At 35.3% G+C, this 26,404-nt stretch overlaps 1 protein-coding gene across 1 annotated transcript in view; it reads left to right on the forward strand.

Annotated features, from left to right (window-relative positions):
• The window catches only part of Megf9 (multiple EGF-like-domains 9), a 92,740-nt gene that overhangs the window by 47,825 nt on the left and 18,511 nt on the right, over positions 1-26,404 (forward strand). The window contains exon 4 of the mRNA XM_013030107.1: positions 23,980-24,119. Within this exon, the coding sequence (XP_012885561.1) occupies positions 23,980-24,119 (140 nt within the window). The remainder of the gene's footprint in view (positions 1-23,979; positions 24,120-26,404) is intronic.

Here is a 26,404-nt window from a genome sequence, read left to right on the forward strand (position 1 = left end):
AGAAGTATCTCATACTCAAGTCACCTACTTGAGTATGAATAGGAATTGTGGTATTTGTTTTGTATTGGTAGGCTACAGAATAAATTGTTTATTATAAAAATTGCTTATTTTCTTCCATTTTCATAAAAACCTATATAATTTAAAATTCAGCACTATATATTTTAGAATAATAACTAAAATTGTCTTTGAATATCTCTATATTAATTTTTGTAATAAACATTTAAAATTAATAGAATACATACTAGGCGGTAACCAGTAAGTAAAAGAGTTGAGACTGAAACATTTTCAGTTTAGATCTAGAATGTGTACTCCTATCTACTATACTGATACAGCCATTCTCAAAATTTCAAATATTGAATAAACAGGCTATTACAAGAAACTCTGATGTTGACTAACTACCTGTTATTTTAGTATCTGATTCTTGATTATCCTGCTGTTCAGACCACCTCTCTCTAGGAATTTCGTTTAGTTAGCTTTTGGTAATCAAACCTTTACCCTGGCAGTGATGTAGTTCATACTGTGTAAATAAATCTGCTTGGTAGGGGCTGGTCCCAGTTTTAGTTTAGTAGATGTTTTAGACTATGAGGCTATTAGCCCTTTGATAATAGATATACATTTGTGATAGGTTTATATTGCTTTCTGCTTGAGTAAAAACAATTTTACTTTTGTCCTTGTCACAAAACATAATTTATATAAGATTATATATGCAAACTAGAAAAACACAACAAAAATAGTTTCTAAATATATAGATAATGCATAACTAGAGTAGTTAAAAGTAGGAAAAGAACAGAGATAAACTGAAATAATAAGGGAAAGCTTCCCCAAAGGGAAGGAAATGATGTGTGCCTTGTAAGTTACGATTCAAGGAAATAGATGAGAAGAACTAGCCAGGAGAAAAAAACAAAAACCCGAAGAATTCTAGTACAGATCCTAAAATTATGCAATGAGATACAAATTCTATCTCCTAGTCCTACTAAAGTTTTCTTGTCTTGACTTTCCTGTTTTCTTTTTAAAAATAAGTGAAAGTAGGAAAGTAGATTAATTCTATCCTTATTCTCTCACACATATGAAACAAACAACTAGCTTTTTAAAAATTCATCCCTTTATTCTTTATGCTCCTATATTTCAGTGGGTGAGCCAGATGTGGGTTGAGCAATGTCTTTGTATGCAAACACAAAGACCTTTATATGCTGACAGATGGCCACCCCCTCACATCTCTATTGGTGTTTCAACCTGTTTAATTGGAAAGAGTTGGTTTACAACATCTGAACTTTTCATGTTTGCTTTTGGAACACATTTCTAATGTTTTCCTGACTCACAATTACACATATGCTCAATAAGTATGAATGGATTGTATCTTGTCTCAAAAATCAGTATGCTAGTGAAAGCCCTGAATGTCTTCATATGGTTCTTAAAATATTGTCAGATTTGATTTTATATATAAATACTTTATATGGGGTTTAGATGTTTGAAAATATTCACGGTAATATACAAGACACATCATTTTATTCTATTTTATGATAACAAGTTCTATAACGATTGAGTATCTTTTTCTATAAAAATATGTGTTTGCTGTTATAGGGTGTATTTTGAAGTATTTACTACTTTGTATTTTCAATTATGGGAAAATGCCCCAGGACAGAAGGTAAAATTTTATTCATGAAGTAAACCAATGCCAACATAAATTTTAGAGAGATGACAAAATACTCCAAGGCTCACATATAAGGCTCTGAAAAATCACCTTGTGCAATATTTGCTTGTGAATACTCATACTTTTTTACTTTGTCTATAATTGTACATTGTCTAAAGTTGAGAAGAACAATAATAAAGAAAGCTGTCATTTTGTTTACTTGTTTCATTTAATGAAGAGTTTGCACTTGACTACTTTGTCAAAAGACATTCTCCTTGTTCTCAAGAAATAGGCTAGGGGAAGGATAGCTATATAAACAAAGTATTTGTGAAGGATGCAAGGAGGTCTTAAGAGAAGTTTGAGTTTAAATTGAGATTTTTTTTAAAAAAAATGAGTAGAAATTATTATGAAAGAAAAGGATACCCTGTTTCAAATAGTTTACTAGTTTTTAAAGATAAAGCTTGCTAGTGGTGGGAGGAAGTGTTGAAATAAAGTGGTAAGTGACAAGAGGTGAAATAATTGTCTGTTTGTTTCCTGTTGTATCTACTTGAAACAACAGATATTCATTAAATATATGGTGAGTGAGCAGAATAAAAAAGAATGAACAGACCATAAAGGGATCGGTATACCATATAAGTACATTTCTCTATTGAAGAATGTTGACTAGGAGGTGGTAACAGATTTGGTTTTTAGAAAAAAATTACTCTGTCAAAATCTCATGAATAGAGAGAGTGAGGTCAGGCAAGGAGATCAGTAAGAAGGATATTGGAGCAATCTCAAAAGAAGTCTTCATCTATTGTCATTGAAAGAAGAGGGGTCATTTAAGAAACTGTTTAAAAAATAAAATCTGTAGTTTGCTTACATGTATGGAGTAAAGGAGAGGACTATTTTTTTTTCTGGCGTAGGCATGTGAATGAAAAGATATTACACTAACTAGATATAGATATAGAACACAGGAAAGCCAAGCACCAGTGGCTCATGCCTGTAATCCTAGCTACTCAGGAGGCTGAAATTTGAGGATCACAGTTCAAAGTCAGCCCGGGCAGGAAAGTCTGTGAAACTCTTATCTCCAATTAATCAGAAATGGCACTGTGGCTCCAGTGGTAGAATGCTAATCTTGAGCAAAAGTAGTTCAAACATAGTGCCCAGGTCCCCGAGTTCAAGCCCAGAACTGGTATAACACACACATACACCTAGAAGGAAAAAGAATGAGGGAGGATAATACCAGAATACATTGCAGTTATGTATGAAGACAACATAAAAAAAAACACGCTGAAAGATGTTAAAAAAATAGTGGGTAGATATGTGAAGGAGTTATTCCAATTCAAATAGAATATACATATGTACCAAATACCATAGTTAAAGCCCTCAGTACATTAATATGCACTAACAAATGAATGGCAAGAAAATAAAACAGGCTATGTTGGCAGGTTGGGGTCGTAATTAGTGGGAATGAAGAAGGTGAGTAGAGAGGACAGGATGAATGAGAGTGAATGTGGTCTAAACACCTTGTATGCTTATATGGAAATACAACAATGAAACTTGTTGAAATTGGTTTGTGTATATAAGGTGGGAGGTAGGGAATCCTGGGGCTTGAATCCTGTGCCTAAGCACTGTCCCTGAGTTTCTTTTGCTTAAGGCTAGTGCTCTACCACTTGAGCCCCACAGCACCATCTCCATCACAGACCAGTTCCAGATTTTTCTGAGTAGTTTATTAGGGATAAGTCTCATAGACCATAGCTCCATTTGTAGCTTTTTTTTTAAAATTTGTCAGTCCTTAGGCTTGAACTCTGGGCCTGGGTCCTGTCTCTAAACTTTTGCCCAAGGATAGTGCTATACCACTTGAGCCACAGTGCCACTACAGGCTTTTTCTGACTAGTTTACTGGAGATAAGAGTCTCAAAGATTTTCTTGACCAGACTGGTTTCAAACTGGGAGCCTCAGATCTCACCCTCCTCAATAGCTAGGATTACAGGTGTGAGCCACCATAGTTTGGCTATTTTAAGAAATGGGGAGAGGCCTTGAGGTTAATGCTTATATGGGAATGTCAAAATGTTAGTTTACATTATAATGTATCCCAATAAAAATCTTAATTAAAAACAAGATAACAATAAGAGTACAGGTTTAAGATAAGCAAGTTGGAAGGATATAAGTTTCAAATATGATTTTGAAGTTTCTGTGAGACATTTGTGTAAAGATGTCTGACACTTGGATATACTTGTCTGCCAAATGCAAGATATCTTCTAAGGTGTTACATTCTTTTGCTATTTTATAGGAAAAATAGAACAAAGCTTCAAAGCTTTAATTTTATTTTAAAATTACTTTATTCTATACACCAATTATTACTTCTGCAATTATTCCAACCTTACTTTTATGTTATTTCTGTTTGTGTACATGCGCATGTGCACTGGTTATTGGGGCTCTACCACTTGAGCCACACCTCCAGTTTTGGCTTTTTGCTAGTTAATCGGAACTAAGAGTCTCTCGGATTTGTCTGCTTGGGCTGGCTTTGAACTGATCCTCAGATCTCACCCTCCTGAGTAGTTGGAATTATAGGCATTTAAAATTTAAAAAAATTATTATATACCCTTCAAAATATTTTTCCTTGGAATTTTTGGAGGTAGTCAAAAATAGGTAGCTCATTTTTGCTTTTATCCTATGATAGTTCATTTAGTTCAATAAACATTTGTACAGTGGTAAATGGGTGATATCTTATACTGAGTGTTATATTAAACTTATGAAAAAAAAGAAGTTAAAATAAAGCTCAGTGTTACTAAATGACCAGAAAGGGTTTCTCCAGAAAAAAGTAGACTACATTGCATTTTACATTTAAATAATGTATATGTAATGCAATCTGGAAAGTTCTATGTGTGTTTCAGTTCATTTCTATCTTAAGGCTTCCATTTAATATAGGGCATAATTTCCTTCTTGATCTTCTAATTATTAACTAGATAGCAACTGTAAGCAATGAATGGAGAAAATAACTCCCTTTTTTTCCTAGCTGTTGGTGACATTTGTGACAAGATATCACAGTGAGTTGATATTGCTGTTGACAAAACATTGTACTGTCTCCAAACCTAGAGTCTCTTGTTTATTCTCATTAAGCAACTTTAAAATTTTTTAAATATATATTTTAAATTAAAAAAATTTAAATATATATATATATATATACACACACACACACATCTATATATATATATATAGGCTGGGAGCCAGTGGCTCTCTCCTATAATCTTAGCTACTCAGGAGACTAAGATCTGAAGATTGCAGTTTGAAGCCAGCAATTATTGGGCAGAAAAGTCCCTTGAGACTCTTATGTCTAATTAACCTTATTAAAAAGTTCAAAGTGGAGCTGTGACTCAAGTAGTAGAGTGCTAGTTTGATCAAAAAAGCTCAGTGATAGGGCCCAGGCTTTGAGTTCAAGTCCAGGACTGGTACATACAAAAAAATTCTGGGGAGTTGTATTGGGGGTTGGCTTTGGGCCTTGTACTTGTCAAACAGATACTCTACCACTTGAGGCACTCTGCCAGGCTCCAACTTTTTTTTTTTTACTCTAAAACAATTTATTGGGCAATTGAAACATGGACGCTAGAAAACAAATATTTGTAATCACTGTTTTAAAAGGGAAGATGTTATATTGTTATATGTAGTGTTCAATATTTCATTAGTGGTCTTAGACAAAATTCAAATAGCAGCTTATCAATATTAGATTATTTTATATTTACAAAGGAAATCACTACCTTATAGAAACTATGCTGAAATAATTCTGTCATATGGCACAAAACCTTTCTTATCTCATCAATAACTCCTTTCCAGAAATGTAGCTAAGTAGTACGTGTTAGAGCTTGATTTAGATGAGAATGCCTAAAGCATACAATTTATAGTGTCTCCTTTAAGGGAATGAATCAAATGAACAAAATAAGACTCCAACTTCTTGAGCTCTGGGCTTGGTCTCTGTCCCTGTGCTCTTCAGCTCAAGGTGAGCACTCTACCACTTGAGCCACAGTGCCACTTCCAGTTTTCTAGTAGTTTATTGGAGATAAACTACTTGCTGGTGTCCGGCAAGTTTTTTGTTTTTTATGAGTAGGCTTGAACTCAGGGCCTGGGTGCTGTCTTTGAGCTTTTGTTTTTTCTTTTCCTATCTTTTCGTTTTGTTTCCTTTCGTTTCTCTTTTTGCTTGAAGACAGCACTCTACCACTGGAGCCAAGGCTCTACTTCCAGATTTGTCTTTTAGTTAGTTTAGTTTTGTAGTTAGTTGGAGGTAAGAGTCTTAGGACCCCCTTCCCCTGGCTGGCTTTGAATTGTAATAATCAGATCTCAGCCTTCTGAGTAGCTATGATTGCAGACATGAACCACTGGCACCCAACAAACTTTTGTGTTTGTGTTTTGGAGGATGGTAGTGGAGTTTGAACTTAGGGCCTTGTGTTCACTGGACAAGCAAACGTTCTACCACTTAAGTGATGCCTCCAGCCTCTAGTTTAGAAGTTTTAAAGGGTATTTTAATTTGTTATTACTGATAGTATAAAAGATAATTTATTTTGCTTTTGAGAGGCTTTTCACATCTGTAGTTGTGCATATGCTAATGCTATAATCAAATTCATATAAATATGGTATTTTGTTTCCAGGTTGAATATTTAATTTTTTATTCCAAATATTGCACTTAATGTGCACATACTCCAATAAACATTGTGAGAGAGAAAATCTTGAGGACAATGAGTTTTATACCAGAGAAGCATCTGATCTAGGAAGAAAACTAAGAAATATAAAGAAACTAAAGAAATATAGGATATGAAGTAAAAATTGATGTATATCACAGAATATAAATTGTTAATAAGATTAGGAAGTTAGGCAGATTATTTACAGTTGCAAAAAAACGTGATTTCATCCAGACATTTGACCCATTTTGAAGAGAGGAAAAGGTTTAGAAGTACAGAAATGGGAAAGCAAGAAAAGGGCTTTAGCAAGAAAGATAAGGTTAACGTCTCAGAGATGTGCTTATCCTGAAGATCAAGTTGATGAGGAGCAGGGCCAAGTCTTGCTGGGGTCAGGGCACAGAAAAAAAAATGATTTGGGCTTTATTTGCTGAACTGTTTTTAAGGAAGAGAAAGATTAGCACTGTCTTGTAGCAATAGTAGAACCTGATTAAATATAACTGAGAGTTATTAATAGTAGAGTAACAATTAGTGAGGACCAAAATTCAGGTAATATTGTAAGAAGGGGAGGGACTGTTCAAAGAATGAAGAATGGTGTGTGGTGTCTGGGGGCTGGGAAGGTGGCTTAGTGGTAGAGCACTTGCCTTGCATGCATGAAGCCCCGGGGTCCAATCCTCAGCACCACATAAGCAAAAAGAAAAAAGCCAGAAGTGGTGCTGTGGCTCAAGTGGTAGAGTGCTAGCCTTGAGCTGAAGAGCTGAGGGACAGCGCCCAGGCCCAGAGTTCAGGCCAAGGACCAGACCCCACACACACACAAAGAAAAGAATGGTGTGAATGATCAAGTGTCATGATAGCAGAATTTCAGTGCATAATTTTCTAGGAATTTTACTTCTACACATAATCTAAAAGTAGTTTTTATTTCTAAATTGAGTTTATGGAAATGCTCAGTTCTAGTTTCCTTCTCAGGTCCACACCCTCTCCCTTTGCTTACCATTCTTCCTCTGTTGTAGGCCAAGGAAATTGAATTGCTACCACCCATTGTATCCTGTGGGATTTTAATCTCTTACAAAACTTGCTGCTAAGAGTCAGAATCTCCATAATAGTATACTTTCTGTGTTGCTGAAAATAAACCCAAGGGCCTTGGTCTTTCAAAAATGTTTAAAGACTGATGATTTTTATATGGAAGGCTTTCAGAGTAGCAAACATAATAGGTATCAGGAAATTGAAGCTTATATAATAGACAAACTTGTCTATAAAGAACATTCAGGTATAGTTATATTTTCCAATTTCTTTTTTTGCCTGTTAGTTGCTCTCATGCTCATATGCTTCAGTAGCATAAAGCCTAGGGCCTCTCTTTGGTGGCCTTCTATTCTCCAGCAGTTAATTGTTGATTGCCTAAGAATTTTTGGAGTCAACCCTCCTGTGGTGCCAAGTATGAGATTCTGATGGGTTCACTAATATTGTTGTTTCTTACTGTTAAGTGTAATTGCTGGGCAGAAGTTTGATTCTTGAGCATCACAGATGATGCTATTACTGGTCCAGATCTATGCAGTCATAGAGAAAGAATGAATCTACTCTTTTAAGCCACATTCTTTCTAAGGATCAGGGATCCTACATTACAGATCTTAACAGTCAGTTCTTTCAGTGTATACATGCCTCTATCTCCCCATGTGTAAGCCAGCCCCAAGAGAACTGATTTAGGACATGTTTTAGCATCTGCACTAAACAAACCTCCTTCCCCAAGGATGAAGTACTTTCCTTTAACCCTTGAAAACACAAGGTTCTTGTTTAACTCTTTTCAGGGCAGTGAGACTGGTTTACCCTGTACTTATATAACTGAGGGAAACCTGACTTAAATGACATTCACACAATCAGGAAGATCAGCTTCAAAGTTATTTTCTACTTTGTCCACATGGTAAAGAAATTCTAAGCTTTTCTTGCTAAAGAAGAAAGACACGACAAAATTTAATCTCCAGTCAAACATCTTTCTAATGGAGCATTTCACTACACATAAAAAGTTTTAAAGTATTATAAAAACATAGTACAAAAATATCAATTTTTTGTCTGTGGTCTTATTTCCTTCTGAGACAAAAATACCACACAACTTGGCAAAAGATAATAACACTTATTATTACAAGCTGTGTAGCTTTTATTCAAAAAGTTTGGGACCACAAATATTACAGAGATTTTTACATTCTGGATTCTTTACACAGACTTTATTACTTGAGCATCCCTGATCCAAAAATCCAAAATCTGAAATACTCTAAGATACAAAACTTTTTAATTTCATATTTGTGTTAGAAATGTGGCTCACACCTGTAATCCTGGCTACTCAGGAGACTGAGATCTGAGCATCACAGTTTGAAGCCAGTTGGGGAGGAAAGTCTGTAAGATTCTTTTTTTTTTTTTTTCCTTCAGATTTTGATTAGCACACATTAGGTTGTCTTTATGTTTTCTGGTTTTTTTTGTTTTATTTTTTATTTTTGGTGCCAGTTCTGGGGCTTCAACTCAGGACCTAGATGCAGTCCCTTGAGCTTTTTTGCTGAAGGAGAGTGCTCTGCAACTTGAGCCACAGCTCCACTTCCAGCTTTTTGATGGTTAGTTAGAGATAAATCTTAGGCTGTCTTTGAACTATAATCCCTATACCTCAGCCTCCTGAGAAGCCAGAATTAGAAGCATGAGGCTCCAACACCCAATTTTGTTTGGTTCTTATCTCCAGTTAACCACTGCCTAAGCACTACCACCTATATATATATATATATATATATATATATATATATATTGTTTTGACTTTTCAGATTAGAGATACTCATCTAGTGCCACCCTCAATTCCAGAATGAACGTCATTTGTCAAATGTTTAATTTCTTACAGGCTAAATGCTTTATATACACTTAATTGTTAGGCTAAAATAGCAAACAATTAAAGTGATATCCTTCCCATTTTAGAGATGAAGAAATTGAAGCTTACTTTGCTGAAAACCAAATAATTACCAAATTAACATCTGTCTGACTCTCTTTCCTTCAGTAGATCCCTTCTGCTTTTTTGTGTGTTTTTTTTTGCTTTGAGTGTTAGAGGTGAAATTGAAAGCCTTGGTCATGCTAGGCACGAATTCTTCCACTGAGCTATATCCCTAATTCTTGATTATATGATACAAACTCTCACTATCTAGCCCAAGCTAGTCAGTCATGACGTTCATGTCTCTACTTCTCTAGCACTGGGATTACAGGGATGTAGCTCCATGCCTAACTCCTCTGCTTATTTTTTTTTAAAATAAACTAACCATCCTTTCAGTTTAACTATCATACAGAAAGGCTCCTAGAAATGAAAATTACTTGAATTATAACATTAAATTATATAAAATAATATCAGTTGAAAAGTAATGTGCATATATACTCCCTAATATTAGATGAGAATGGTAGACGCCCTCAAAATTCACAATCTCAGTCTGATTGTGACAAGGCATCAGATAAGCCCCATGTGAGGGACATTTTACAGAATATCTAATTGGAGCTATTTTAAAGCTTCAAGATCTTAATTGATCACAAGAGACCCAGAAGCTCTGAAATTGGAAGAGGTTAAAAAGACATCATGAGTACATGCAAGGCGATATCCTGGATTGGAACTTAGAACAGAAAGAGACGTGTAGAAAAACTAGGAAAATTTGAGTGACGTCTATAAGTTTAATTAGTATTTTATGTGAATTTCTGTTTTGATAAATATTCCATGGTTATAGAAATAGTTTAACATTAGAGGAAGTTGGATTTAAACACCTCTGAGACCTATCTTCCCTTTTAAATTTCTTGTTTAAATCTAATATTTTAAAAAATAAAAATCAATAGAACTTTTATTTGGAGAAGTTAATCAAGGGAATATGGATAGTGTTACTAACTTACTATAGAACAAGTGGTCCTCATGATAATTCTTAGCCTTAAGTTCAGAAGAGGAACTGGAATAAGGAAAAAAAATATTTCATTGGCATGAGGACTTGCAATTTTAGAGATGATACTGACACGATGGTTACACCATATAACTTTATAGCCTGATTTAATATCCTTTCCCTCCAAGATAGAGCTTCTAGAACTTACATTAGTAGACTTAGGCTGAAATAAAGGACTTTTGTTCCCACAGAGAAGGCTTTGTCTTCCTCTGTGTCCCTTGTAAGAAAATTAAATCAGCATGACTTTTTCCATCTCAGAGGGTTTTTTCCCTCTGAGAAATATGTTTTCTAGAGGGTAGAAAGAAAACAAGACTGTTCAGCTTTTTTTTTTTCCTTCTTGGATAAAAGTTTCACTCAAAATGTCTGAATTTGCCAATCCTACAGAGATCTGAATTTGAAGTTTTACCTTAAAAGTACTTCAACCACAATTCAAAGTACATAGGACTAGTTGAAAAATTATTATGGTTCTACATAGACTGAGTGAATGATACATTCTATGTATCTCAACAATTTATTTATAAATAAAATTTTACTGATATATAAAAATTGTATACAGCTAGTCACTGGTGACTCATGCCTGTAATCCTAGCTACTCAGGAGGTTGAGATCCAAAGGTCTTGGTTTGAAGCCGGCCAGGGCAGAAAAGTCCCCATGAGAGTCTTTTTTTTTTTTTTTTTTTGTCGGTCGTGGGGCTTCAGCGCTGTCCCTGCACTCTTCAACTCAAGGTGAGCGTTCTACCGCTTGAGCCACAGCGCCACTTCCGGTTTTCTAGTGGTTTATTGGAGATCAGAGTCTCATGGATTTTTCTGCCAGGGCTGACTTTGAACCATGATCCTCAGATCTCAGCCTCCTGAGTAGCTAGGATTACAGTTGTGAGCCACTGGCGCCCAGCTCTGTGAAATTCTTATCTCCAGTTAAGTACCAGAAAACCAGAAGTGCTCTGTAGCTAAAATGATAGAATACTAGTCTTGAGTGTACAAGCTCAGGGACAGTACCCAGGCCTTGAGTTCAAGCCCCATGACCAACAAAAACAAAAACAAAAACACCACTGTACATATTAATGGAGCATTATGTGATGTCTCAATACATACATATATCATGTCATATTTAAATCTATCATGTTAAATCTAAATGTATCTGTCTCTTCAAACATTTATCATTTCTTTATGGGAAAAGCATCCAAAATCTTTTCTTCTACCTTTTTGACATGTTTAATACATAGTTATTATCTGTAGCCATTCTACTATACAATGGCATACTAGAACTTTCCTGCCTATGTTGGCCAGGTCTTCCTCTTTCCTTCTTCCCTTGAATCTTCCTAGCTTGGGTAATCATCATTTCTACTCTCAATGTCTATGAGATCAATTTTTTTTAGATTTCTCATGTGCATGAGATCATGCAGTACTTGTCTTCCTGTGCCTAGCTTATTTCATTTAACACAATGGTCTCCAGTTGCATCATAGTGTCACAAGTGGCACAATTTAATTCTTTATATAGCTGAAAACAATATTCTATTGTATATATTTCTTTACCATTCATCAGAGGAGGGAAAGTTAGGCTGTTCATATAGCTTAGCTATTGTGAATAGTGTTGCAATAAACCTGGCATTGCAGATATCACTTTAACATACTAACTTCTTTGGATATGTGGTCTCTTGTGGGATTGCTGGATAACATGATAGTGCTTAATTTTTTTTTTTTTTTTTGCCGGTCATGGGGCCTGAACTCTGGGTCTGGACACTGTCCCTCAGCTCTTCAGCTCAAGGCTAGTGCTCTACCACTGGAGCCACAGCGCCACTTCCGGCTTTTTCTGTTTATGTGGTGCTGTGGAATCGAACCCAGGGCCTCATGCTTGCAAGGCATGCACTCTACCGCTGAGCTACCTTCCCAGCCCCAGATAGTGCTTAATTTTTAGAGCAGTGTCTGTACTGTTTTTCCCAATACTTGTAGTAATTTACACTACCATAGTTGTAGAAGACTTTATTCCATTAGAGTTTTTCTATTTGTAAACTCAGTAAGGTTTTAGGGAATGTCAATTACTAATATCTTCAAAGTCATGTACACTTAGTAGAATACTTTTCTTGTAATTTGATTCTAACAACAACTCTTAGAGGTAGGTAAGTATACTTATCTATTAAATTGTAGATAAGAATAGTTTAAAAAGATGGGTGCCAGTTGCTCATGCCTGTAATCCTAGCTATACTGGAAGCCAAGATCTGGAAGACTGAAGTACAAACCAGACTGAGCAGAAAAAAAGGTCTATGAGACTCCATTTCCAATTAATCAGCAAAATAGTAGACAGGATGTATGGTTTAAGTGGTAGATTGTATAAGACCCTCGTTCAAGCACACACAAAAAAAATTAAAAAGTTATGATAAGCCTCAACTTAAAATCTTCTGATATCATAGTCCATATTCTTTCACTATATTGAATTCCCATGGAAATCTGAGTGTGATGACACACATCTGTAATCCTAGCACTGAGGAGACTGAGACAAGAGAATTGCATAGCCAAGGCCAACCTGGTTTACATAGTGAAATTCACTCTCAAAAACAAGGACCACCTCACTACCAAAGAACCACCCAGGAACCCCCAGGGCATGTCTTCCTATTAACCTAGTTGAGGGACATATATGAAATGTGATAAAAAAAAAAGTACATTTTTTTCGGCAGAGAGGTGCTATTACATTGGCTAGATTCTTAAAGATACTGCCAAGTTTGTCTTTTTCTAAATGCTTATACAGGGAGGTTTAGATAATGTTTTCCATATCACCAAAAATCACAGCTTAGAGGCAAATTCTAATACTAATGAATTATGCAAGAACTTTGGTGATGTATAAGGAAAATATGAGGTAAGACCTCATATTTAAGTAATATACAAAAATAAATTTCAAGCTGGGCACTAGTGGCTCACGTCTGTAATCCTAGCTACTCAGGAGGCTGAATTCTGAGAATCGTGGTTCACTGCCAGTCCAGGCAGGAAAGTCTGTGAGACTCTTATCTCCAATTAAGCACTGGAAGACTGGAAGTGGTACTGTGGCTTTAAGTGGTAGAGTGCTAGCCTTGAAGAGTTCAGGGAAGTGCTCAGGCCCAGAGTTCATGCCCCACATGACAAAAAAAAAAAAAAAAAAATTCAGCCAGGCACCGGTGGCTCACACCTGTAATCCTGGCTACTCAGGAGGCTGAGATCTGAGGATCATGATCCGTGAGATTCTTATTTCCAATAAACCACCAGAAAACCGGAAGTGGTGCTGTGGCTCAAGTGGAGAGCGCCTTGAGCTAAAGAGCACAGGGACAGTGCCCAAGCCCAGAGTTCAAGACCCATTACCAACTCCCTACCCCCCCCAAAAAAAAATTCAAGTGAATTAAATGATTTAAATGTAAAAGACAAGTCAGAAGGCATCTAATGACTTTGAGGTAGGGAGGGACTTTAGCAGTAATATAAATACAGTTTTCAGTGTCAGGCATTGTTCTGCATATATGCTTAACACATATTAGCTAAAGTAGTCTTTATAGCAAAGCTGTGAAACAGGTTTTCTGTTTTACAAATGAGAAAAGTGAGGAATAAAGAGATGAGGAATCTACTTAAGGTTACTTCCTTACTTTTGTCTTTTCTTTCTGTTTTCTTTGAATATTAAATTATTTAATTTCAAATAAATCTGTAAATTAGGTTACCAGTGGTCTGGAGTGGAATGAGAGAATTGTTTGCTGAAGGTCACAGGAAATTTTATTTTTAAATTATCTTTAAATGGTTATGCAAAGGAGTTACCAGTTAATATCCTGATCAATGTCACATTCTCACCCATTCCACCCAACTCATCCCTTTTCTTAACTTTGTAGGATACACATTGCATTCTTGCTGCATTCTCCCCCCTTCTCCAATTCATTCGTTTACCCCTTTCCCTTTCATATCACCCACCACTCAAGTACCAGTTTCTTGGTATTTATTTGATTGACTTTGCCTTTGCCTTTCTATGGAATTACACTATTAGAGTTCTCCCTTTATATACACTCAACATACCACCCAACATATTTACTTATATGTTTATAAACTCATTCTAGCTTCCACATATGAGTAAAAACATGCAACCTTTGATAATCTTAGTAGATAGAGATAAAGCTTTTGGCAAGATCCAACATCCTTTTATGATACAAGCTCTGGAGAAGCTAGGAATACATGGAACATTCCTCAACATAATAAAGGCTGTTCATGACAAACCTACAGCCAACATTATATTTAACGGTGAAAAGCTAAAACTATTTCCTCTAAAATCAGGAACAAGGCAAAGATATTCAGTTGCTCTACTCCTCTTAATATAGTACTGGAATTCCTGGCAAAAACAATGAAGGAAGAGAAATACATATAGGAGATCCAAATAGGGAAGGAAGAAGTTAAAACTATCCTTATTTGCAGTTGATATGATCCTATATTTAAAGGACTCTATAGATTTCTCCCTCAAGTAAAGTAGCAGAATATAAAATCAATCCACAAAAATAAGTAACTTTTAAGCCAGGTGCTGGTGGCTCCCTTTAATCCTAGCTACTCAGGAGGCTGAGATCTGAGGATCACGGTTCATAGCCAGCCCTGGCAGGAAAGTCCGTGAGACTCTTATCCCCAGTTAACCACCAGAAAACTGGAAGTGGTGCTGTGGCTTAAGTGGTAGAGTGCTCACCTTGAGCTGAAGAGCTCAGGGACAACACCTAGGCCCCACCATTGAAAAAAAAACCTTTTCTGTATGCCAACAAGGAGAAGATTGAGATTGAAATCAGGAAAGCAATTCCATTAGAGGTAATATTACAAAATCCAATCAAACCGACCTAAGAATTAACTAAGTATGTGAAAGACTTCTAAAATGAACACTGTAAAAATTTGAAGAAGGAAGGAAATAGAAGACATAAGGAAGAAAAAAGACCTTCCATGCTCCTGGATTGGCAGAATTGATATCAGGAAAATGGTAATACTGCTCAAAGCAGTCTACAAATTCAATGTGATACCCATCAAAATCCCAATATCAATCTTCAATGAGATAGGGAAAACAATCCAAAAATTCATATGGAACCACAAAATGCTCTGAATTGCAAAAGCATTCCTGAGCAGAAAAGGTAGTGCTGGAGATATAATAATGCCAAACTTCAAATTCTTTCTTTCTCTTGCTCTTTTACTTTAAAATTTTTTATTAGCATAATTGTACAAAGGGACTTAATTGTGGCTTTATGACATGGATATAATATACTTGGATCAAATTTACTACATCTAAATTATTCTTTTTTAATTCCCTCCCCTCTGCTTTTTAACAGTTTTGGAGGACTTCCTTATGCTATTTTTATATATATGAAAATGTACTCAAGTGGTAGAGCACTAGCCTTGAGCTGAAGAGCTGAGGGACAGCGCCCAGGCCCAGAGTTCAGGCCCCACAACCGGAACCCCCAAAGAAATGTTGGGGAAGGGGAAAAACAAATCGTTTAAATAGGGATACAGGTGGACCCATTACAACAATGAGATGTACAAGGCGTTATGTCGAAAACAAACTTTACAACTTTGGTGTGTGTGGGGGGAGCTGGGGGGAGGAAGTGGGGAAGATTGGGGGGGCGGGGAGGGGGGGAGGATGAGAAGGGATGGGAAGGGGAAACAAAGGAGGAGGCTACAATGCTTGATAAGAAATGTACTCATTATCTTGCCCATGTAATTGTAAACCCTCTGTACAGTATTTTCACAATTAAAAAAAAAGAAAATGTACACTATAATATTCACTTTCATCACTCTACTCTGTGTCCCTGGGGCAAACTCTTCATAGAAGAGGAACCTCATAATTTATAAATATGAAAATATACTTTATTGCTTGGGTAATGAGAAGTACACAATTTGAAATCATGATATGATACTCTTCAGCCACCAGATAGGCAAAAATTTTAAAGCTTATGATATCAGATGTTGATGGAAGGTAGGGAATGAGACCATTATTTCATTGCTTATAGGAGTGTAAATTGCTACCACTACTTTAAAAACTAGGTAGGCATTGCTGAATAGTAATTGTATTCTGTTATATACTAAAAAGACAAAATTTTACTTCTGAGAGCTAGAAGGCATACATAGAATTCTCATAGAAATGTTATTCATAATGGCTAAAAACCAAAAACAACTCAAATATGTAGGTGTTAAATTAATGTAATAAAATGTAATTGTAAAGCCAAGTGCTGGTGGCTCATGCCTATAATCCTAGGTAGAGGGGAGGCTGAGATCTGAGGATTACAGTTGAAAACCAGATTGGGCAGGAAAGTCCATGAGACTCTTAACTCCAGTTAGCCACCGGGGAAAACTGAAAGTGGTGCTGTAGCTCAAAGTGGTAGAATGCTAGCCTTGAGTGAAAAAGCTCAGGGACAGCACCCAGGCCCTGAGTTCAAGCCCCATGACCACCACCACCAACAACAAAAATGTAATAGTAGTACAAACACTTGCCTAGGATGGATTTGACTCCCAGCTCCATAGGAAAAAAAACCCCACAAAACAACAAAATAGACTAATGCTATATAAATTTACCCCAGAGTAATCTCAAAATCATAATACTATATTAAGACAAAAGATAAAGAATGCATCATAATTTTTTGTTCATATGGACTGAGCCTTCCTAATCTGAAAATCCATAATCTTAAATGCTCCAGAATTTAAAATTTATAGCATTCAAAAAGTTTTGAATTTCAGGGTATTTTATATTTCAATTTTCCAATTAGGGATACTCAAATGGAAATATGTGCAAGTACTCCCAATACTGAAAACTGAAATCTTAAATAATTATAGCTCCAAGCTACAAGTTAATTGGAGATAAGAGTCTCTCAGATTTGTCTGTGTGGGCTGGATTTGAACCTCAGTCCTCAAGTCTTGGTTTCCTAAGTAGTAAGGATTACAGACATGAGCCACCAGCCCCTGGTGAAAAGAATAAAATTCTTAAGGAGTTAAGCAATAACTGACATGACTTCTGGGAAAGTGAAGGGGATGCCACACCAGTAGCTTCAAATGTCTTCGAATTGAGAGTTCGTGTGTTGGCTTTACTATTATTTTTAAAAATTGTCTTGCACTTAATTAGTCTACTCTAGGAATGATCTATTTTTCAATTAAAAAGTAAATAAAATCTATTTTTTAATTAAAAATGCAGAAGAGACAAGATTGGTAAAGAAACTGTCTAGAATGCATTTCCAAATAGTGTTAGATACAACTAGGAACCTGAGTGTCCAGTCTTCCTATTGTACTGAGACAGATAATGTTTCCTTTCTTTGGAAATCATATTTTGTAAACTCGAATTTATCAGAGGAAACATTTAAATGACTGATAATTGAGCCAGAAGAAAATTAACAAGCTTCTTCTGGGAAGAAAGTCTGATGAATTAATTAAATCCTTCTAACTTGCTTTTATGAACTACACAAAAATAATCTATAATATAAGGAGAAAGGAAACAGAAGAGTATACCACTAGCTAGTGTACCGCTAGCTTTGTGACCTTAAAACTTTAGTCTGCTGTCTCTAAAGTTACCAAATGAGGATGTTCAGAGTGCTAGTATCAATATGGTGCTCCTATTAATTTGAATGCACTTAAATATGGAACTATAGTCAATCTTCACAATCTCTTGAAGCAGAAACTTATTATCATTTTTTAGATTGGAGATTTAACTTGTTTAATACTCAGGATGGCGAGAAAGAGAGAAAACCAAGATTTCTGAATGTTGAATGGTAATTTTAGGTAATTAATGAATATTATACTCTATATTTTATAACCCCTAATGGGAACCCAATAAATGTTAATATTGCCTCCTGACCACCCTACCCTCTGGGGAGTTAGAACTTTAATCTTTAGTATTGTTCATCTTAACACTAGGTTAAACAAGTTTGTGTTTACTAATCTGAAACTAAGTGTCTGCTTGTGCTGTCTCTGTGAAAAAATGAATTCTGGATTGTAGGCTTTTACAAGAAAATTTTTGGAACACACATAGCAATATACACAAAACATGTATTTCTATTTTTATTTATATTGATTATAAAGGAATTCAGAAGTTAATATGTTTGGGACAAACTTATCTAAATGCTATTTAGTCTCTTATATTGTCTCTTACATTTCCTCTTTTTGAAGTTGCTTTCAAAATGCATAAATCTCTGTCCAAATAATGGAGCAATTCAGTGGGGTTGAGAATTCTTATGGTCATATTTCTTCTGGTTAAAAAAAGTAAATGAAGTGAGAAATAACTTTCCTACTTGAATTAAATTAGCCTTCCTGAGTTATAGCTTTGTAAATATGATACTGATATTTTTTTTCTTTTTTTGCCTTTGAGTTTTACTTTTTGACTTTTCAAATAAACTTTTAAATTTGATTTTGGTAAGATCAGTAATCAGAAAATATTTTGTGCTTTTGAGTATTAAAAATTTCTGTCTGAATGTGGATTTCCTCTAATCATATTTTGGATTATTTGCCTTCAAAATTACAAGGAATCTCCTTAGCATAATAGCCCAATGTTTTCAACAATAATGCTCTCCTTTTTTTCCTCTAGCAAAGGAACTTTGCTCATTGCATAATGGTCTTTTCCATGACTGTAGAAAGATACAGAAATAATCTTTTACCAGAATATTCAGTTATTATCATAGTAAAAAAACAAAAAAATCTTTAAAATCTTTAAAGACCTTTAAGAATACATAGTCCAAATGTGAAATGAAGGATTGTTAATAACTTTTCATTTTTTTCTATTTTCTCATGTAAAAATTTCCTCATGGTCTTATCTCTTAAAACTTGTTTTTAATATGGTAAGATATTATAATCAGTAAATTTCTGTTGATTTCAGACTCTATTTTAATTAATGGCTCCAGTCTCCCCTCAAATTGTTTTTAGTTATTAAAAAGAAGGTAGAAGAAGAAATATTCTTAGCTTTTTTTCCCTATATATTGTTCTTGCCATTTCCAAGTACCTACACATAAACTATCTGAGGAAGATGAAAAGCAAGACTCCTGAAGGACATAAATTTATTATTTCCCCTGAATAGAACTATACTTTTTAGTTTTTCGATGGCTGCTTAAAATTGGTATTATTATATATAAAGCACACATTCACATACATAGTTTATAGCTTGTAAGCTGTAGGAAAAAGGTAGTGCTTTTATAACAATAATATGCCAAGACATTTGACAGGTAAGAAAGAAATGATATCACTAGCTAATTGATATAAAGCATACTGGCTCCAACTGGTTTTGATCTCACTACTGTAGGACTTTGCAGATCCTTCTTCTTCTCAATTTAAAAGTTTTCTGTCCCCAAACTATTTCTATCATGTGTTCATAATGAGCTCTTTTATTAATTCACATTTTGTTGTTGTTGTTGTTGGTTGTGGGGCTTGAACTCAGGGCCTGAGCACTGGTCCTGAGCTTTTTTGCTCAAGGCTAGTGCTCTCACTTTGAGCCACAGTGCCATTTCCTGTTTTTAGGAGTTTAGAGTCTCAGGGACTTTCATTCCTGGGCTGGCTTTGAACCTTGATCTTCAGATCTCAGCCTCTTGAGTAGCTAGGATTATAGGCGTGAGCCACTGCCACCCGGCAATATTAGTCACATTTTTGTTCCACTGTAGTCTTTTTTTTTTCAGTTTTTTTTTTAATTTTAAGAAGTACTCATATTTTCCTTTTTCCAGTGATTTTTTCTTTTTAGAGTTTAAGACAGAATAATCTAGGATATTTACTTTATTTGCCTACTAAGAAGTCTAACTTCAACATCTAAGAATTTTGTTATTATCTTCACAATTGCTTTCATGGTTTGAATATGTGTTGGACATTGTGCTAAGTACCTTCTGATCTTTACTTCTCATAATAACCCTATAAAGGTTGATGTAATTGTCTTCATTTTTGTCTTCATTTTATAAAAAAGAATACTAAAACTAAAAGAGAATAACTGCTTTGTGCTAAGTAGTCACTAAAAGATCTGGAATATGAGCCAATCTCTATTTTTTTCAGGCTACATTTTTCCCCCTTATGAATCCTGTTATCTTCTTTTCTACATTCTACCACCCTTATCACCTAATCAATGTAATTATAAAATAATGGAAATTCTCAATATTTTCACTGACAGATTATTTGAAAAGACTATTTGACACATTTTTGTTGGTTTTTTTTTTTTGGGGGGGTCCGGACATGGGGCCTGAACTCTGGGCCTGGGCGCTGTCCTTCAGCTCTTCAGCTCAAGGCTAGCGCTCTACCACTTGAGCCACAGCGCCACTTCTGGCTTTTTTCTTTTTGCTTATGTGGTGCTGAGGAATTGAACCCAGGGCCTCAGGCATGCAAGACAAGCACTCTACCACTGAGCCACCTTCCTAGCCCCTATTTGACAAAATTTTTTGTGACATAAACAACTGCTGTATTTTGAAATGATACCTTTGAATTTCCTTTTGAAAAATGAAAACTATTTATGTTAGACAATAAATTACTTGTTTGCATATGTTTGGAGAAATCATAGTTTTGTGTGTGTGTGTGTGTGTGTGTGTGTGTGTGTGTGTTTAGTTTTTGTTGCTGAGGATTGAACCTAGGGCCTTATACAAGTTAGTATACTTTACTATAAAACTGTTTCCTCAGCCCCAATAAATAAAGGTTTTAGGTGTTAAATCTTACAATATTTATTAATCTTACACACACATAAATGTGTAAGTTCTATATGAATTGGTATTATAGGGCTGGGAAGGTGGCTCAGTGGTAGAGTGCTTGCTTGCATGCATGACGCCCTGGGTTCAATTTCTCAACACCATATAAGCAGAAAAAGCCGGAAGTGGTACTATGGCTCAAGTGGTAGAGCACTAGCCTTGAGCTGAAGAGCTGAGGGACAGTGCCCAGGCGGAGTTCAGGCCCCACTACTGATAAAAAGAAAGAAAGAAAGAATTGATATTATAAAAAAATTTCAACCTCTTTGTTGAATGGCAAGTCCTTTGTATAACTACTTAAAGATAATTTAAAAAATCATCTGATATAATTTAAGAAATATTTAGTATATACTTGTTAATATCACTTAAGTTATACTTTTTATGAATAATTCTTTTTCTTTGTGTAATTCTCTGCAGTATATACTTTACTAGAAACTCAAATTCTTAAGAAGTGACACAGCTCAACAAATTATATCTTAAAATTTTTGTTAGCTTTTATTAGAAGTATAGATTTCTGATTGTATTAAAATTTTAGTTCTGCTCCTAGATGCCACCAAGAAAACACCATGGACCTGTCCAAAAAATGTTAGGAATCCAGAGTTTGATAGGTGATACAGAATTTGATAGGTGATTATTGGAATACATGAGCCTGGCTTTCTTTATTTTCTACAGTAGGTTTTATTTGAGTAAAGCCCTAAGAATTTTCATGGAAAGCTGTTTCTTTTTAAAATTCATTTTTAAAATTTCTTAAAAGTACTGTTTTAATTCTCAAAAAGAAAATCTAGTTCTGTGCCCTTATTCTCCAAATATGAATCTGTGACTGCTTGATTCTTTCATTTCAGATTTATGGATAAGCATGTGTTCTGTTAATAGTCTTTTTTTTTTTTAATTTATATCATTGACCTTTGCTTCAGAAAGCATTCAAAGGTCTTTAACGGAGGGAGCCATGAAAGGGGATGTTGTAAAGGCTTTATTCTATAAAAGAAGTCACACAGGCATGCTCTATGTTTGCAGAGTGATTTAATTCTTATGCATGCCGACATTGGCCATGGGCCATGAGTAACATGATAGAAAAGCACTTGGGGGGGAGAGGGAGGGAGGATGGGGGGAGGAGGCTGGGAAGGGATGTGAAGGGTAAACAAAGGAGGAGGCTGCAATGCTTGGTAAGAAATGTATGCATTATCCTGCCCATGTAATTGTAACTTCTCTGTACAATATGTTCACAAATAAAATTTAAAAAAAAAAGCACTCCTGGTGCAACCTCACAACCAAACTTTCCTACTTTGTGCTCTTTCTCACTCTCTGTTTGTTTTTGTTTATTTGTTTTGGTTTTTGTTTTTAAGAGAGAAAAGTACTTCTTATTCTATTACTTTAAATTCCTTCTAGGAAACGTGAAGCATGCTATCTAACCTTAGTTAACAGCTTGATCAAGATTCATAATTTACTCTTAGATTGTTTTTAAAAAATAAGTCACTAAGGAACAGATTCTCCAGGGAGAAAGACTGCTGATTGCATCAGTCTTTTGAGTGCCCAGAAAATAATTCTGAAGGTCAAGCCTCCTCATAGGGCTAGTAACTACTTTGGGGCCATTGGCTATGTTATGGCTTATTATTGTGTTCAATACCTTTATTATCTCAGTAGTACATCAAGGATTATGACCTTTACCTAGTAAGTTTATCTTGAAAATCAGAAATGAGGTATATGTAGTGACATAGGCCCTCAATATATGGAGTCCTTTGTTTCTTTCTTACTACTAATCATTATTATATCATTCTTGCTTTTAGATAGCTCACTTTACATTCTCTGTAAAATTATTTGTTTCCTAAGAAATTGCATAACTTGACACACTAGGCAGTTTTTAATAGGAATCCAGATTTGATAGGTGATTCTTTACAAGGGTTTGGGACCATGGCTTACATGAGCCTAGCTCATGTAAGAATTTTCATGTAAAGCTGTTTTTTAAAATTCATTTTTAAAATTTCTTGAGATTACAGAGAAGTAGGACAGTGGAGGAGAGAAGTACAGTTCAAGTTTAACTACTTGAAGTAGACTTTTTTAAATGTAGAAGATAAAACTCATTATTTAACTCAAGGAATAGTAAATAGACACATCTTTAATTGTCAAAATTTAAAAAATATATTTAAAAACAGTCCTTAGGTTTGGATGCTACAAGTAGAATACACATGTAGACTATGTGTTGTACTTCCATTTTTTTTCAAAATTCTATCCAAAGTTCCAATTAACTTATAACCTCCATTTTAAACATAGAAATAGGAATATAGAAGGCAGTAGGGATGGTTTTAACTGTTATGCATTAAAGCTATGTAAGTATTAGCAATTTTAGCTTGGTTCATGAACTAAGACTAACAAATCCATGGGGGCTTATTATTAGAAGCTGAATCTCTAAGGAAATTATTCTATAAAGAGTTTTATGTTCAGTTGTCTCTTACCAATATGACTGGTACCAAAATCTATCCAGATAAAATCTAAATCTTGAGGTACATAATTAGCATGTAAAGAAACCTTTTACTCCAGCTGGGTGTCCTTGGCCTCATGTAGAGAATTATATCAACTTGTGAGCATCAAAATGGACACAAGATGACACATTCATTAAGATCTTACTGTTTATATTACTCAGCTAAAAGTTGGGTGATGACTAGTTGGTGTTTCTTCTTTTTTCCAGAGTGGAATGAATGCCAATAGAACTGTGGGATAATTAAGCAATGAAATATAGCAGTGGTACAAGTTTTATGCCCCCAGTACATTGTAAACAAAGATTTTACATTGAACATTTCTGTTCTTTGTATATCCTCTTATATATTAACTATACAAATATAGAAGATCAAAAAGTGATCACCAGTGATTAATATTAAAGTATTAATACCATGTTATTATGAATATAATATACCATGTCTGGCATAAGATTGAAAAATACAAGCTGGATTATTTAGTCATGAATATCTCATTAAAGTTCCAATTTAACTTAAACTAGAATCTAGAATCTAGTTGGAATTCCTCACTGTACATTAAGATAATCTATGTGAGATGTTAGGCAATGAAACTTTCAAAATGATTTACTTTTGTTCATTGGCTTTGCCTTTATTTACAGTTCTGGAAATTGCCAGTGCAGAGTGGGTATCACCGGCTCTACGTGTAACAGATGCCAAGATGGATATTATGGGTTTAGTAAGAATGGCTGCTTGCCCTGCCATTGCAATAATCGGTCTGCCAGCTGTGATGCTCTTACAGGTACATACTTTCCTTAATTTGCCATATTCTGTTGTTATTTTCATTGAGGGCTTTCACTATACATTGATTCTTCTCAAATAGTCTAAAAGGGGCTTTCTCTTCTAAATTAAATGTCATAGGACACAATAAGCCACATTCCTTTTATAACAACATGAAGACAATACATAAATTTCAAGTCATAATGGTTGGAGAGCCTTGGAAGAAAGAACTCTCTGAACTAAAATTTCAGAGAAATTTTAGAGAACTCTTCCTAAGTAAACTTATTATCACCAGATGTTCTGGAAATCCAGGGTAAAAGAACTGATTGTAAGATGTCATGAGGCCAAAGAAAGAGTCAGATAGATCCAGCCTCGAACAGAGTACAATTTATTGGAGGTTTACTGGAAGTATAGTGAAGGGCAGCAACAAGATGAGTGAATTTTCTCATCGTGGGTCAGAGGAGGGGGCTAACATGGTGACAAAAATAGCTTTTATTAAAGCCAGAATGTACATTCCTGATACTGAGGGTGCCAAGTTCCAGTTGTAAAGCTCCATTTACCAGTCCCGTGAAGTTATGTGTTAAGCTGGCCACAGTCAAATCAAGGTGGACTACCTCAGGCAGCCTCTCTAGAGGATTTCTGTTGACTCTAGGCATAGACTTGGCCTGCACAAAGGAATTCTTTTTGAGGAAAGAGGTACAAGAAAAGCTTTTGGAAATCTTGGAGTTTTCACAATGGTTGGAAACTAGAGAGACCTTAAACACAACACCCATACTCAGGCCATTAGCTGACTATGCAGGAGATGAAGGTAAGTCAGAAATGTAGAGAGAAATCACAGTTTTTGGCTGAGAAGACAGGATCCTGTTAAAAAGGACTACAACATACAGCCATCTCTCTTAAGACAATGCCAGGCTCTGAGGCTACATGAAGTGGAATCCAAACAAAAGCCACGGTGGCCAGTGCTAATCACTCAGATTTTTTAGGATTGAGGAGGCAAAAGGGCTATAACCAAAAAATAGGGATGAACCATAGGTGAACTGACAAATACTAAAATTGCAATCCATTTTCAGTTTACCTCAATTTCTGATTGAACTGAGGTAATTCTTCATTATATCTACCTTGCAGAGGAAAAGAGAGACCCTTCTTATACAATGTCTGTCATAAGATTAAAAAATTCAAAGGGAATGCATAGATGGGAAAACATAATCAGTAAAAAGAGAAAATGTAAACATTGGAAGCAGAATCACAGGTAATGTACATGTTAGAGCCAGAATACAAAGACTTACTAAGAGAACTCCATGAAAGTGAACAATATAACTCATGGATGGAGATGGGAGAGAGGGACTAAGAGAGAGAAAGCGAATGAAGGAACAGAAGACACTGTACAAAAGGAAATGTACTCATTACCTGGCTTGTGTAACTAATCCCTTTGTATATCACCTTGTTAATAACAATCAATAAATTTTTTAAAGACTTATTAAGATTTATTAAATCAATATATTAAGAAAACGGAGGCCATCTAGATATAGTGTCTCATTCAGGAGGCTGAGATTAGGAGAATCATGTTTTGAGGCCAGCCAGGGCAAAGAGTTCAAGAGATCCTTTTTCAACCAAGAGCTGAGCATGATTGCACACATCTGTTACCCCAGCTAAAGTTCATTATGGTGGCACAGGCCTGTTGTCCAAGCTTTGTTGGGAAGAGTAAAACAAGAGGATTGTGGGCACATGCCTGGCGGGAAAAAGTGAGAGTCTATCTCCAAATGACCAGTGCCAAACAAAGAGCTGGAGGCATTGTTCAGCCTGCCAAGCATGAAGCCCTGAGTTCAAACTCTCTTACTGCCAAAAAAAACAAGAGAATAGAGGCAAGTCAGACCAATTGGACAAAAAGAGAGGTAACATTTCATTAGAGGATTGTACTCTATTAAAAAAGAACCCAATGGACAATCTAGACTAAAAAATATAATACTAGAAATTAATAACCCATTGGGTAGGCTTAAAAACAGATTGAACACAGTGAAACAAGTTAGTAGAACCAAATACAATGCAATTAGGATATCCAGACTAAAGCATTTAGAAAAAATAAAATGGAAAGAACAAAGCAGGAAAGACATGTGGGACACTGCCAAAAAAAACCCAAAAAAACTAACAAAAATGTAATAAGAGACTCAGACAAAGAGGAAAGAGATAATGACTAGGAGTTTTCCAAACCAATGAAAATCATCAACTCACAGGTTCATAAAGCTGAAAAAACTCAAAGCAGTATTTTTTAAAAAAGAAAAGAAAATCACATTTTGGAAAAATTAAACT

Source organism: Dipodomys ordii, unplaced genomic scaffold, assembly GCF_000151885.1.
Source record: "Dipodomys ordii isolate 6190 unplaced genomic scaffold, Dord_2.0 Scaffold127, whole genome shotgun sequence".
NCBI lineage: Eukaryota > Metazoa > Chordata > Mammalia > Rodentia > Heteromyidae > Dipodomys > Dipodomys ordii.